Source organism: Parus major, chromosome 6 (genome assembly GCF_001522545.3).
Source record: "Parus major isolate Abel chromosome 6, Parus_major1.1, whole genome shotgun sequence".
In the NCBI taxonomy this organism is placed as follows: Eukaryota; Metazoa; Chordata; class Aves; order Passeriformes; family Paridae; genus Parus; species Parus major.
The window spans coordinates 29,843,455-29,859,099 of record NC_031775.1 but is presented as its reverse complement, the minus strand read 5'-3'; the positions used below and the strand labels follow the sequence as shown (position 1 = coordinate 29,859,099).

At 39.1% G+C, this 15,645-nt stretch overlaps 1 protein-coding gene across 1 annotated transcript in view; it reads right to left on the bottom strand.

Moving 5' to 3' along the window:
• TACC2 (transforming acidic coiled-coil containing protein 2) overlaps positions 1 to 5,100 on the bottom strand; it is a 117,787-nt gene extending 112,687 nt beyond the window's left edge. Inside the window, exons 1-2 of the mRNA XM_015633006.3 lie at positions 4,945 to 5,100; positions 224 to 301 (exon numbers count right to left, since the gene is read on the bottom strand). Coding sequence (XP_015488492.1) covers positions 224 to 256 — 33 coding nt within the window. The 5' untranslated portion in view covers positions 257 to 301; positions 4,945 to 5,100. The remainder of the gene's footprint in view (positions 1 to 223; positions 302 to 4,944) is intronic.
• Positions 5,101 to 15,645: the final 10,545 nt, after the last annotated feature.

The following is a 15,645-nucleotide window of genomic DNA, read 5'->3' as shown; positions in this document are numbered from 1 at the left end:
CCCAGGGAAACCCGCCAGCACCCTGCCCTGCTGCTTTGGAGCACTGTCATTGCCAAAGGAAAACAATGCACCAAATTGCTTTCAATTACCATTAATGACACTTAAATATGAGTGTAACGGGGAGCAGAAGATAAATACGGGGTGAGTGGCCCGTGGAAGCAGTTTCTGAAAGGTTTGCTCCAGGCGAGGAGAGGAGCAAAGACAATTTCCCTGTCACACTCACCTCGTTCTCTGCACTGCTGCTCTCATTGCCCATCTCGACTCTGATGTCCAGGGTCACACAGCAATTAAGGAAAGATCACTGGAAGAAAGGAAAAAGCTCTTAATGTGCTGTAAAGAAACAAAGCAAAGCAGAACAACAAAAACCCCTGGAAATTTTGGAGGGCTGTCATCTCAGCCACCCAGCCAGCTGCCCCTCCTAACATTCAGTCTTACAATGATTCTAAGTCATAAACTGGGGGAAAGAATTCTTAATGTTTTTATTTCCTAATGTTTCTCTGCTGTCTTCCTGAAAGACAGTCCTTGAAACTCAGCTTTGTTGCTCTGTTTCTGGATTATCCCATGACATTTGAACAGAAGGACGTTTTCCTTGCCAAAGTCACTTTGGAGGGACAGCCCATAAGAAAACCTTACAGCTTTAACTGTATCCAAACCATTTTTATTTCTTCAAATTCCTGGACCAAGCTGCTTCCTCACATTGTCAGAAGAGTGGTGTAAAACCTGACTATCACTGCAACAAGCAATTTTCAATCAATGCACTCAGACAAAGAGTAAATGGATTTTTTTATCCTGATCACTGGCATTGTTCCCTGCTTTACTTAGGCATTATTCTGTTACAATGTTGTGTTCTAAACACCTTCTTTAGACTTAAGAGGATCTGCCTACCATAATTACTACTGGTTTTATACTAGTTCAGCTCTAATTATTTAATTTTAAAAAAATCTCTGAGCAGTTCTAGAGTTAAGTGTCTCCCCAGGCATCGTTCATTTCTGTATTTTTTTGAAAAGGATACTCAGTAGTAAAAGTCCATGTCAGAGATTCACTTATAGACATTCTGGTCCTAGACATTTTATTTGGGGGCTCATGCATTGAAATTTCCTGTATTTATTGTATTACTGAATAGGTGAAAATTACAGTCTCTTCAGTTTGGTTTTTTTTCCCAAAAAAATTGGGAAAAAAGAGAATTTGGGGTTAGTCTGCTTTGTGTGTCAAGAAAACCTTCATTAAAGTCAGGCTCTGAAAACCTTCATTAAAATCAGGAGATTGCACTTTGAATGCCAAGGAAACCATGTAAGTCTTTAAGGAATGTTGTTACTTATTACTACAGTACATTTTTTAAAACTTGAAATATTATTTTTCTTCACAGGAGGCTTGGGGAGAGAGAAGTTTGGTGTTGTGTTAAGCTCTGCTCTGTTTAAACTTGATTGTCTTCAGGGGATACAGCAGTGCTTGAACTTGCTCCTGTTGAAATCACTGGGGCCAGGACTGCACTTTCAGTGATTAATTAGCAACGTGAGGTTTTATCTGCTGAGATTGCTGCCAAATCCTCTCCTGCTTTAAACAGTTTTAAAAGTGTTTTAAAACAGTTCTGAGCTACGCTGAAGACTGGATAAAACATTTTCCAAATCACTGTTTCCTGGGTTTGAAGTACTCCATCATGGAGTAATGAACACACACAAATCTTCCCAGGCTCAGCACAGTGAAATGTTCCAAGACAACACTTTAAGATTAGAATATTTTAAATATGTATTGATATAATAAAACAGTCTCACACTGTTAACGAGCTGCTGACTAAGGTTTAAATGCACAGGAGGGAAAGAATAACTCCAATACAGTGATGTGCTTCCCCCAACAGCCAGCACAACTCTTTGAGAGTGAATATTGTGGCACTTTTCTGTTCCCCTGACCTGCCAAGCTTTTCTCTTCCCAGATCTTCTGTCCCTACAGACATCATGTGAAAACACCTGAAAATTCAGAGTTCTCTAAATTGTCCCCTCACAAGGATTTGCAGCAATAACATAAATTGGGGAGTGAATGAAACTCTCCCAAATCCCCATGGAGCTGTTTAGTTAATTGGAGGTCTTGTATATCAATTGTGCAAAATGCAGATTTTGCTCATCAGGTTCTTGCATAGATTAGCCAATGCATGTCAGAATATTGTCCAATTTAATTTAGAGTAAATTCACTGCAGTGCATAATATACTGTCAATATTTCTGCACCAGCTCAGCCATACTGACTGCAGCTGCTAATAGAGGCCAAAGTTCCAACACTGAGTTGAAAGATAACAATACTTTATTTACAGTTTTTTTTATTGAAATGCACAGGAATCAAAGTAGAAAATGACAAGAGCACAGCAGAAATGCCAGCTGTCAAAAATCTCCACTAACACTTCATATCACATTGTCTACCCACTCTTTTCTTTCCCTAGAGCATGAAATTTCAAATTTTCACACAATTCTCACATTACCATCTGCTTAATAATGAAGATAAATGTCATAAACAGGAAATAAAGACATTACAGATTCTTCAATAATGAAACAAGCAATAACAATATTAAAGTGTGAATTACATTGCAGACTGCTAAGATCATTTTTTAGATTACAGTGTTACTGTAATCCTTTTTACATACATTATTTCTAAATCATTCAATGCACAAGCATTACTTAGGTTGCAAACTACAAGGGCTTTATCATATGTGTAGACTTTCAAATAAACATTACAATCATGCTAAAAATCCATCCATTAAATAAACATAGGTTAACCAAAAGATAATATTCATCACCTTTCTATAGTATCTTTCACAATTTACATGTCATTATTAAAATTATTTGAACACTATAGACCTCAAAAACAGCTTGCTGGTACCAAATGGGTCTGCTCAGCCTGCAGAGACTTTTGAGCTGAACAACTGCTCTCCTGAAAGCAAACAAGAGGATATTTAAAGTTCCACTTACATTCCAAGATTTATCTGGCACCTTTGGCTTCACTGGTTCACGCTTTTAGAGCGTGTCTTCAAACCATTCCTTCCATCTTCACCTCACCAGCTTTCACCTGATTTTCCTCCTACTTCTCCTCAGACTCATGAAATGTAGGCTTTCTCTCCAGGACCCACCTTCATAACCTGCTCAACAACCACCTTGCCTCCACCCCAGGCGAGGAAGAAAACAAGTTACACCTCCTCAGCCCGGCCTCCCCCTGCTCCTGCCAGGCTGCTGAGGCTCTCTGAGTGCCATAAATCCTAATGTTCTTCACAAAAACAAACCCAGAGAACATCAATTTTGGGTCAAACATATTTCACTTCTACTGTTTCTTGGCTCGTGGTATAAGCAGTGCTTCTTGCAAAAACTGTGTCAGTAACACACTGGAGTTATGCATGTGTTGTTTTCAAGAGAAAATTGGTGTTGGGGGGAGTATTTATCCTACATTTTGTGTCCAGGTTTGTTTATGTGTTTAAGCTCATCTTTCATTTTCTCATATTACCCTTGAAAGCTGTCAGAAATACCTGCTAGCAAATGTTGATGTGCCTGTTCAGGTTATGGTGAAATAATTTCCCATTTAATCATCCTGAAGGGTGGAGACATGACAAAAACCCTTTGAAATGTGATGTTGCAAGAAGTACTGGTTTATGGGCGAGCTAATTGTTATTATTAACTCTGATTGTCCTTTCCAGCAACGCTTCCACAAAAGGGATGCTCAGAAACACAGCTGGTAACCAAAAACAGAATATTTATCATTAGTGGCAACTCCAAGGGATTAACGAGTTTCTGTAAACACCAGTGGTGCTTTTTGGGGCCACAAACCTAAGGAATGGTTCACTGTGGGTTTGCAGCTTGAAGAGTGTGAGGCAGCATTGCTGAATCCAGCATGGAAAAGTCGTGTCTGACATGGCTAAAAGGCAGGATTTCATAGGGCAGCAATCTGGTGCCTGCTGACTGTTGTTCCACAAAATCTTGGTCTATAAACTCCTGACTTGGAAACATAAAGCCTGTGATGAGCTGGAATGCACAGTTGCAAGATCAAGGGCTACATGAATAGCCCTGCCTTTTAAATCTTCCCTTTTTTATGAAGTTGGTGATCCAGCATTCTCTGGTCTCCCCATCCCAGTTCAGAATCCAGTAAATCTGAAGTTCATCAATTCAAAATTTTAGCATGTTCTTCCTTAAAAACGAAGCAGGGACATTGCACAATTGATTGTCTTATAGACAACAAATGATGCAATGTTTTTTGTTTAGGCTCTCTGCCATGAATTTAAGAGCAGGGATCCTGTGGGAGCTCAGGAAAACACAAGCCTGGTAGTCCAGACTCACTCCTGCAAGCTGCATTATTTCCTCATCAAAACAAACTGAACTCACATTTGGGGCTATTCCATTTCTAAGCTAAGGCCAGCAAATGCCACAAAGTGAAAGTGAAGAAGCTGCCTTGCAAAACAATTGTCTGGCAGGAACTTTGGGGAGAACAACCTTCAGTAATCCACAGCTGACGATTTCTGGTTGTGTGTTTTTATCCACACAGGTGCAAAGCTGAATCCCTGTGTTTGGCTGGGGTGTGTAAGGTTTGCAAAGCCACACAGACAGCTCCTGCTGCCAGAACCGTGAGTGCTGTGAAATGAGGACAGTGACACCGACACAGCCACGCTGTGCTCTGATCTCTGGGCCTACAATCATCCTGACTGACAGCACTGGCATTGTACCTTTGGGTCAGTTTTCTGACCCACTCTTGTGAATAAATTAGGATTTATTAATATCCCAGCTATCCCAAGGAGCCCTTCTTCACTGCAAGCTGTTCACACCTTTGCAGAGGTTGATCTGCTCTGCTCCAGTATGAAGTGTAAACCAGCAGCTCTGAGAGAATTCCACATGCTCTGATATCTCTATTTATTCTCTTTGATTTTATGACTTTCATTCTTTTGATTTTATGGAACTGGTGGGGGAAGAAGTACTCACATCAGGCTGCTTTACTGTTGTTTGCTGGAATTTCCCCTCTGGCTCCTCATCCACACTTCACGCTCATCCAGGGAGAGATTGTCTTTTCTTGATCAAAACAGGATTTAACCCAGGAGGACTGGAAGACTCAAACTAGGGGAAAATACAACTCAGACTTAAAGGTAAGCTATGTAGTGGGTTAATGAGTTAGGTATTTCAGTAAGATCCAAATAATTTGTCATGAGTGTTCAAATTTAATCCCAGTTTATAAAGTATTGGGTACACTTAGCAAACACACACTACACAGGTATGTTAGTTTCTTGTATACTGAAGACATGCTACCTTAGGTTTTTGTAGAAGACAATTTAGTTTGAGGTCATTTTACTTTATGGCACAAATACTGCCAATGTAAGAGGAAATGTTTTAAGTTCCTTACTTTCACATGATTGGTACTACATATAAAGCATTGCAAAAGCTCTGCTGAAGCACTGAGCACACTATTGCACACCAGCTATTCCCACAGGAAAGAGATGAAAGGTGAGGTTCAGAATTTTACTCTTCTCTGATCTTGATGTAATAGTGCAAAACCATTCCCAATTTCTGCATATTCCAGCAATATCACAGAGATCTGCAAGACTGACCTATGGCAGTCCTTTGCCTTTTGCTTTCTCACAAATTCTAGAAGAGCAAATATCAAGATCTGGCGGGGGAAATCATAACTCATCATGAGAGTTAATAAACAAGTAATGATTTTCAAGTGCACAACTTGATGGGAAAGATGTTGCTTAGTAACATCAGCAGCTGGATCTGCTGGAAAACCGTGATGTCGCTTGGCAACCGAAAGCTGAACTGGATTTTTGAGAGTTGTGAAATAGTATTTTTGTGCCCTTCCCCCAAGAAAACCAGAAACTGCCTATGGAGATCACATCAGTGAGCCCATGTAGGACTGAGATTCAGAGGGCAGCAGAGGATGCAGCCCAGCTTTGGCTGATGTGCCCCACTTCATGTACAAGTGTGAAAGAAAAGAAACAGGGATGCTGAGTACCTGCCACTAAGACATGAGAGCATGTATTAAAAAACAGGTTATGAAAGTTAAAAATTATTCTTCCAGTTTCTGGCTAATTTTCAATCAGGATGATGATGTGGCCTGGAAAAATCCAATTGATTACATACTTCCATTGCTTCTCATCAGCCCCATGTGGCATTTCAGGGCACTCCTGCATCCTTCAGATGTTTAAGTTATGTTTTATGGCACAAAAGTGAAGAAGAAGGCATATATTTCTTTGGAGATGAATGGATTTGCCCAAGGTTAAAAAGCTTACCCAGTGGCAGAACTAGGATGTCAGCACTGGCTTCCTCATCATGCTCCAGTTACCAGACTCTGCTGGAATTTACATTTTTGGAGCCTCCATCAGGAGGTGCCCTTCCTAAGAAAACAAGGGGGTGCTAAATGATTTAGGTTTACTTTCTATCTAGTAATATTTTCCCAGCTGAAAAAAGAAAATCTGTTGTTTCAGCTCTTAACAGAACCTTTCTAATTCTATATAGTTTCAAGCAATAATAAATAAAAGTGATTCTGGGAATCTTAAGTGTGATTGTGTTTTTATTTTACTTATCCCTTCATTGCCTCTCTGGAAGACATGAGGCTCAGATAATTTTGTGGTTTATTTGCCAGTCCCATGAGGGTGTTATGGCCACCTCAGGGTGCCTAAAATGGTGCTCAGTGCCTACATTTGTGGATCTCAATAATCTTTCCCTTGTGCATTGAGCATTAAATGTTTTCAGGTCCCACACATTCCCTTCTGCTGCACTGGCTGCAGATATCAAAGTACTGCACAGGGCTTAGTCCTTAAAAGAGATGCCAAGAGTTTTTCATAAAATAGATATGATCCAAATAAGAATATCTAAATATTGGAACATTTCTCTTTCCAAACCACATTTATACCAGCAGTTTTTCACCAGATTCCATATGCAGCACATCAGTCAGTGGGAAGGCTGTGGATTCAGAGCTCTCTGCATTGACTTTCCATATCCACATGCACATTCCAGCTTTGGAGAGCTGGATACAGATTCCTACTTCACTTCTGAACACCACCACCAGCTAAGAGGGCTTGGGAGCTGTAGGGGAGGCTGACCTTCCCTGTACATGGCTCACCTGGTCAGTCTGTGCCTATCATTGTGCAGGACTGCAAAATATTTCCTTATTATTACTGCTGGCCTTTTATAAACAGCTAATTATGACTTGTATTATGAGACATCCATAGGTCCATAGCCAATTTGACAAAGTTTACATGTGTTTTCATGCTCTAAATGCAAACAGTCAGTCAAAGTGAGGAATTTCTGTTCCTAAATCTCACAGCTGAGGCAGGAGGAACATGCCCTCTGACTTGGGGCAAAATTCTGGAAGTGTTGGGGGGAGGTGTGATGTGAGGGGAGGATTTTTAGAACCTGCTCTCTGCTCCTCGAGCTGGTCTGCCTGCTCTGGTGTCCAGTCCCAGCACAGGGAATGGTGGGACATGACTTGAGACAAAAATCCATGTTATGTGAGGCAGAGGAGAAAACAAGGTGGGGATCATTTGGCTTAACACACCTAGAGGCACATGCAGGGCCTGGGAAGAATGCATCACATTATGATTTCTTGCCTCTTTTCAGGTCCTTCTTCCTTCAAATTATTTTTCTTGCTTTCCCTTCTGAGTTTACCCAATTCTTCTGTTCATGCAGTCCCTTTTTTCTCCTCCCTGTCTCCAAGAGACTCAGTGGAAATACAAGGGTGAGCAGAGTTGCCACAGGGACTGGTTTTCTGGGAGCTGCTGGGAAGGCAGGGACGAGGAAGATCTAAAGCTGGGAGGGAAGGAGTTCCTTCCTGATGGTTCTGCTTTAGCTGTGGGGTCTGAACCAGCTGTCAGCCACTGTCTCTCCCTAACTGTGCATGGCAGCAGTGTTTAATCCCACTCTCCTGGCCTGAGGTGTGTGTTGACATGTCAGGGTAGGCAGGGTGCAGCTGCTTTCTGGGCTTTGTGCTCACACACCTTCCATGCCCACACAAACATCCCAGGAGAGGAGGACTCGTTCCCAGGCTCCTGGAAAGCCTCCAGCACTCAGAGCCTCTCCTTGGGCTGAGGGGAGGATGTTTATTGCTTTTCTTTCTGCTGACACAACACAGGTACATAACCACGTAGCACACAGTCACACATATATACACGTGCATATATTACATATATAGAAATGCAGATATCTCATGCAGATTATATCCCTCATCCTCAATTAGAGGCCATTTAACCTGAGGCTGTTTTTAATAATTTCATGATAGCTGTTAGATCACTGAGTGAGAATAAATTAGATAAAAACTCAGCTATTGGATATTTCACAGCTGTAAATACTCTTACTCCAGAAATGCTGTGTTTTATCAGTAGTGAGAGCAGGCTGTGAAAATAAATCTCTCAGAAGAGCTGCACAGCAAGACAACTTGTTAACAGCCAGACAGGGGTTAGATTTCATATTCTAGTCCAAGCAAGTGTATTAGGTTTTTGCAGGTCTAACTCTGGGAACTGAGTCACTGACCTCTGAAATTGTAGTCAAGATAATGCTCATAAGTTGTTTACAAAGATTCCAGAGTTTGGATAAAAAAATATTTACTTTGAAACTAAATTTGTTGAGTTTCTTCAGTCTTCTGAACCTTGAAAGCAGTTAGATTAAGTAAACACAACACTTGGATGTACTGTAAGCATCTAGTTGGTTTACTTGTGCAAGTTCCTCACCGATTCACAAAGCAGGAGAATGCTGCTGAGGTTTTAGAAAAGCAGAAATTGAGGCACAGGAGAGTTGAGTGATCAGTGATATGTTGTGTAATCCTGGGCTAAGCAGGAAATTACAGCTGGTGTTCAGCCCTCCTACAGAATGAAGATGATTACTGATTTGATTTGGCACTACTGTTCTAAAAGGAGAGATTGTATTTCACATGGAATAGTCCCTGGATTATGGACTTTTCTAAGTATGATCTAACACTGCACAAAAAGACTCCATCACATTTCAAGGCTAATCAGGACCAAAATGCTTCCTCAGGCTTATTTATAAAGTCAGCCAAGAACAGTTTAGTGCAGAGTAGCATCATCCTCAAAGATATCATAAATAAATAAAAAAACCTCCAACCCAACAGTAAGGCTAAAATGATTTAGTGTACTTTCTTCCAAAGGATAATAATTTCATGCTGATAAGAATGCTTCCTAACAGACATTACCATAGTTTCATACCTGTTACCCTGTTAAAACTAATGTAATGAATTAATGTTTAAGCTGAATGTAAATTATAAACCTATTTTCCCCCTTGACTTTTTTGATTCAACTAAGCAAAATTGCAAAGCAAGATTGAGAGAAGCCAGTTCCAACCAGTCTTCCATGTAGTTATGATGACCTGGTGACAACAAATGGTGCCTGAGCTGCATTATCCCCCTCTAGACTGGGTTTGATGTTTGATGTTTGCCTTTGTGGCAGTGGCTGTTTTGGAAGATGATCTAATGCTGTGCTGGTGGGAAGTGGTCCTGGTGATCTCTGGTGGTTGGTAGAGATAAAGTTACCTAAGCTGCTCACTGTTGTTACAGATGGCACCACTCTTCATCCTTCTGACAGATCTAAACCTAATCAGCTTCACCTAATGACAGATTTAAACTCTTATAACTTACTGCCTTCTCCAGCTGGGTCTCCACTATTTATATTCATGTTTTCATTTTCCACTAGTGTGAACAATATCCAGTTTCAGAAGCTCACTCTTCATTTACAGGTGTATTTTTTCATTGGCATTTCATCTTCATTAAGGAATATGCTAGTTGCAGGCTTTACAGTACCTTAACTCAATCTCAGTTTTGGTTTGGGGAGGGTTCCCTGGAGACCAGGTTCACCAAATATTTGTTATACATAATGATGCACTGCAATGGCACTTTCAAACAGGGATTGTAACATTGAATATATAGAATTTCTACTTCAAACAGGAAACCATTACAGCATGTAGACAGCTAAGTACCAGTCACTAGTACCAAAAGGTGGATATTTACCATATTTCAAGGCAGTGGAATGAGCACAAAATAAGGCCTACAATTGTTTGTCCAGTTTAAAGTTCATGTGAGTAAAGATTTCGGTTTCTTCTTGTACCCAAATGTGAGTCTTTTCCTCTTGTTTGAGTAAACTCTTAAAGATTACATGGTGAACTTCTGTGCATCTAGAAAAGAGTAATATTCTTCTCTGAAAAGTGTGATAGCCCACAGATTGACTCAAACCTTTTTAAACTTCCTATGTAAGAACAGAACTTGCCACAAAATCATATTATGAGGCTGTATGATATATTAGTCGAAAGGATCAAGCATAATTTCTGAAACTCTTGAAATCTTTGTACCAGTAGAAATGGTTTAATAGTTCCATGTCTGAAATATTTGTTTTGGCCTGGTGAGTTTTCATGCAGGAACTAAATATTGCACGTAGGATAATTAAGAAATGTTAAGGCTCTTTTGTTAGAATGTGAGAATATTTCCATGCTCAGTGCTCCTGACACATCTCACCCCTTGGTGTGAGCATTGTGTGATTTAAGAGTCTACCAAAGAAACTGAAAAAAACCTCCCACTTTATGTAGACCATGAATTTAAACCTCCTGCCCCTTGTATCATGCAGAAATTTTCATATGGGTTCAATAAAACTGTGCAATGCTCCAAAAGTGTGGCTAAAATCAGGTCTTTCTCATCAAGAAAGTGGTTAAGTATAATTTTCAGTTTACAGTTGCAAGTTGAATGGAAACTGTGAGTAACAGGCAATGTAAAAAGTAGGCATGCATGATCACAACACTAATAATTGCTGTATTTTCATTAGTATCAATATACTGTAGATACAAAACACAGACACAGAAATACAGGCGACAGATCAGGCTGCTGTCAGAGCTGCCAGCTTTGCAGAATGGAGAATACACATCCCCCCTGAAGTGCTGTAGAATTCATGCTAAAACACACACATTAAAATCTTGGCAGATAAGGTCAAAACCTGCAGATTTATGAAGCTGTGCTGTAAAAAAATGGGATTTTGATACTCATGAACAGCTTTTTTGTACTTTTTTCCCCCCTTCCTTAACTGCAGCAATTGTGTTTCTGGCTTCAGCCACAAGTTGCTCATGATGTCAGTTTGTCAACATCAAAAATTGTTTGTGCTTCAGAAGATCTAGAAGGGTCCTCTCTGCCTTTTTTGGAGGGTTTGTGAAAATCTGACAGTGAACCTTCAGTGCACAGAAATGCACTGAAATGTTTGGCTGACACTTCACAGAATCATAGAAAACAGAGCTGAGGAACAAATCCTTCCCTATTTTAATATCTCCCCCAAAGAGGTATTTTTTTATAGGTCTGCTGGAGGAAACACATTTTAGGAATGGGACAAAAAGTTCTGAAATAATATTTACCAAAAAAATTCCTTTGTCTCAGTTGGGCAGTTCCTCAGATCTGTTCTGCAGAAATATCTACAGTGTTGGTCCACTGATAAAATTTTATTTCATTGTTTCTAGGGAGATTATCTCATCATCCTGCTTTCTTACTCACAATTCTACTGGTCTTGTTCCTTTCTAAAATACTCCTGTAGAAAACATGGCATCTGTTCATATCAAAACAAAAATATTAGCACTATATTAATCACATTAAGTTTTGGTAGCAAGAAAAAACTGTTTTTAGGCAGTCAGGTTGCCATGAATCAGCAAATCTTTTCTGATTATTTATACTCTAAAAAGCAGATTTCATCAAGGTAATAAAAGAAATCATTCTTACCTTTTATTTAAGCACAGACCCATTAAAGCCCTACAAAACTCTTCACAGCACACTACTGCTTACACATGAAGTGAATAAATTTAAATATCTAAATCCATTTGTAAGGACTCAGAGCTGGCTGAAGCTTGGGTTTGACCAAGAATAAAGAGTGCTGGATCTTATGCTTGCTGGGAAACCAGGAAAGTAAATGAGTCTGTCAAGTCCTAACTAGCATTTAATGACAAATTTAATTTGGCAAGAATATATAGTTCAGTATTTTGTCAAGCTTGCTGAGGCTTGTATATTCTGTATATGGATCTTGACCAACTGCTGTATTTTCATAGGATCCTGCATTAAAGAGCTTCTAAAGAAAACATACAAAACTTAAATCCAACTTTGTTTCACCATGTGATTTTTAGAACAGAGTATTTAAAAGGGATTATGTCAAGAAAAATAAAAACTATAATCTCTGATGGCTCAGCTCTTATCCTGGCTGTCAGCAGTGCAGCTCTTCAAACCATTATTTTCTGCAATTAAATGTGGAATCAATTAACTGTGCTTAAGGCATTCATTTAGTCTTGAGCCTAGATCACAGAAATAGGGTAAAATGTTACTCTTTTCAGACTTGTTATGGACTTTACTGATAAAACCCCAGCTATAATGTAATTTATATCACCTTAGACTGGCTTTTCCCCAGACTAGGTTGCTTCCCCCATGTTGTTAAAATGCTTGATGAAAATCCAGCTAGGTAATTCATGCATGTGCAAAGTGCCTACTGACCTCCTTAGGCCAGGGTACCCAAGCCTGTCACTGTCACAGGACTCTGCCCCAGAGATGGAAAAGTGACTGGATGTGGTACAGATGCAGATGGAGATGGAGATGCAGATGTCAGCTTACTCAAAACTAAGCCAATGAGGATTAGATCATCCACCCGCAGGCCCATCTGAGTTTTCTGGTCAGCTACCAGCACCTTTTTCCTGTCCAAAATCCTTATAAAAATAAGATTTATAGATTCTGTGTATTAGCATGGAATTAAACTTTGAATTTATAATGAAAACCTTTTGACATGAAGATATAGATTTATTTTTTTTAATTCCTATATGTATGTTGCAGGTTTCTAATCCATCTTTTGGGCTGTGCAAAGGGAAAATATTCTACTCCTAGGTGGTTAGCAGCTTGATCCTAAATAGTTGAATCACGAGGACAAAATTCAAGTGATAAACACTCTATTTTTAAGGTAAGATCAGGTTTTGTGGGAAATATCTGCTTTATAATACAGACAGAAGCATGCTTGCCATTGTCATCCTGTGCCTGTCAATAAGATTGTTAGCTTTGCCTGAAGATAAACCCATTTTTTTAAACCTGGAAAACAGTTTCCAAAACACTGTGATAATATAAACCCTGTTCAATAATAAATTCCAGAAATAACTGAAGTGGCCATGGATTTACATATTGAAAATGGACTTCAATATCATGTCATCGATATCAAAACCAGTAACAATCAAATTTTTGCTAATCTCATTTTGATTTAATTAGTTCTTCTAGCGGGTAAGACTGGAAGTGACTTCAACTACCCAAAGATCTATAAGTTTTGGGTCACCAGAGGCAATATTGTATCTACAACTGCTCAGTGTTGTGTTTTACAGCCCAAAACAAACTTTGCTAGGCATGAAAGACAAAACATCGTAGACAGTTCCCAGTTAAGAACATCATCAAATATCTGCATAATCTGTCTAGTGAGCAGCCAGCTCATTTCATCCCTGAAATTCTGCATGAGAAGCACACATTCTTGCTGTTACATGGCAACTTCAAAACAACAAGCAATCCTTTCTGACACAAACCCTTAGAACTGTTTCTGCAGAAGAAAAGAACAAGTGGAAGAGAGCCACATTTAACAACTCCAGCATTTGCAAATAGTTATGACAGTCTGTAATGCTGTAACTTGTTTTTAAAACATCTATTTTAGGACATGTACATTTAATGATCAGTCTCTTGGTCTTAGAGAGATACTGACTAAACAAGACATCATCCTGTAGACACACTATATAGGGCATGGGATTGTAAAACAAGTTATACAAGAGATCATGAAACTATAGAACCTCAAAGGAGACACTCTTTTTTTATGGTACAGAGAAAAAAATTCTTTTACTTGTCAGACACTCCCTTTGCCTTTCTGTAATGTCTAAATCATAATTAGCAAGCTGTTTTGAGTCTAGACATTTTTTAAATTTAAGGAACTAATACAAAATTACTTACCCAATTTTCCTCTAGACTAAAAATGAAAATGCACCACTCTGTCCCTGATTTTTATAACCTTCTGCACTCCTTCCCTCCTAGCTGGTGTGTGGATCCCCTTTCTCCCTGGATCACATGAAAGTGTTCTATTAATGTGAATTGGCTGATGTTTGAGAACACTATGCTGGAGAGCTATGAAGTGTAAGGAATCTGACCCAGGGAGCTGTGGGGCTATGACACATCAGTTCTTCACAGGAGTTCTCAGCTGCTGGAAGGGAGTGACACAGGACAGGTCCTGTACACTGGGTGCAGCACGTTGGCACTCTTGTTGTTGTTGTTGTTATTGTTGGGATATGGATTGCTTAAGGCAGGGAGACAAGCTCCATGTTAAATGTAACCAGAATTTTACCTTTTGGCTTTTACTCCATGACTGTACCTTGCAAGTATCTGGCTGTCACTTTCACCTGATCTTGAAAGCAAAAGTTGGAAAAATGTTTTAATTTAGCAGGTGACAAATGTAAATAACAAGAGCACTGCTGAAAGTGACAGCTGCCTTCAGAAAACCACTGCAAGTCAGCACTGCTCTGTATATTTCCTAAGGAATGCCTTGCTGGAGCTCAGGATAAACATTCAAAGCCTAGGAATGCTAGCAGATTACCTGGCAGGATGGAGAGAAGGAAAAAGAGGTCTTCTGGTTCTGTTGCATTCTTCATCCCTTTGCCTGTGTTGAGTTTTCTCTTGCCCACATGGGCAGAAAAGAGGGAATTGCAGCTTTGTCTCTTCCCACATGGGATGAGATGGAGCTTTCAGCCACTGGTTTGAAGGGAGTGCTTGGAGTGTTACATGTGGGAGCCTTTCAGAGAACCAAGCCTTGCCACTTCAGCAGAGTTGTCTCAACCACAAACCCCCAGAGCACATGTCACTGCAACAGGAAACCCGCACCAATCACAGAAGTGTCTTTTAAGTAGAGCATGTTTTCACTTACATGGTACTTTTGGAAAATCCTCCCTTGGAATACACTGTTCCAGAAAGGAAAAACACATTGCATTCCTAATAGGTTGTGAGTTACAGGCCTTTAAACACATAAATATAAATATACCCACATCAGCACAAGATACAAAAAATAACTGTTGGGATAGGATTAAACCTATCACAAAAGTGCTTAGGCTTAAGTCAGTTGTTTGCATGGTATTGGCAAAGTCTAAGAGGTGATAATTTCTAGAGACTGCTATAAGAAATAGTGAATTTATGAATTTTCTGTGAATACAGAAATGATTAGCATATTAAAATTTTTATGTTTAAAAATTTGCCATGCGGTTATGCAAAATATGTGCACGAATCTTTAGAACACTATTTGGCTTTCTGCTTTTGCAAAAATCTGACATTGTCCTGCATTTGCTTTTAATTTGTTTGTTCCTTCATTCAAGATGTGCTGGATGGACCTCCAAGACTGAAGCTGTCTGGGTATTCTCCATCTGAGGCACCTTTGATACATGTATATATTTCCTACTTCTTCTTGCAAAGATTTTATTTTATTTTATTTTATTTTATTTTATTTTATTTTATTTTATTTTATTTTATTTTATTTTATTTTATTTTATTTTATTTTATTTTANTTATTTTATTTTATTTTATTTTATTTTATTTTATTTTATTTTATTTTATTTTATTTTATTTTATTTTATTTTATTTTATTTTTATTTTATTTTATACATTGCTTC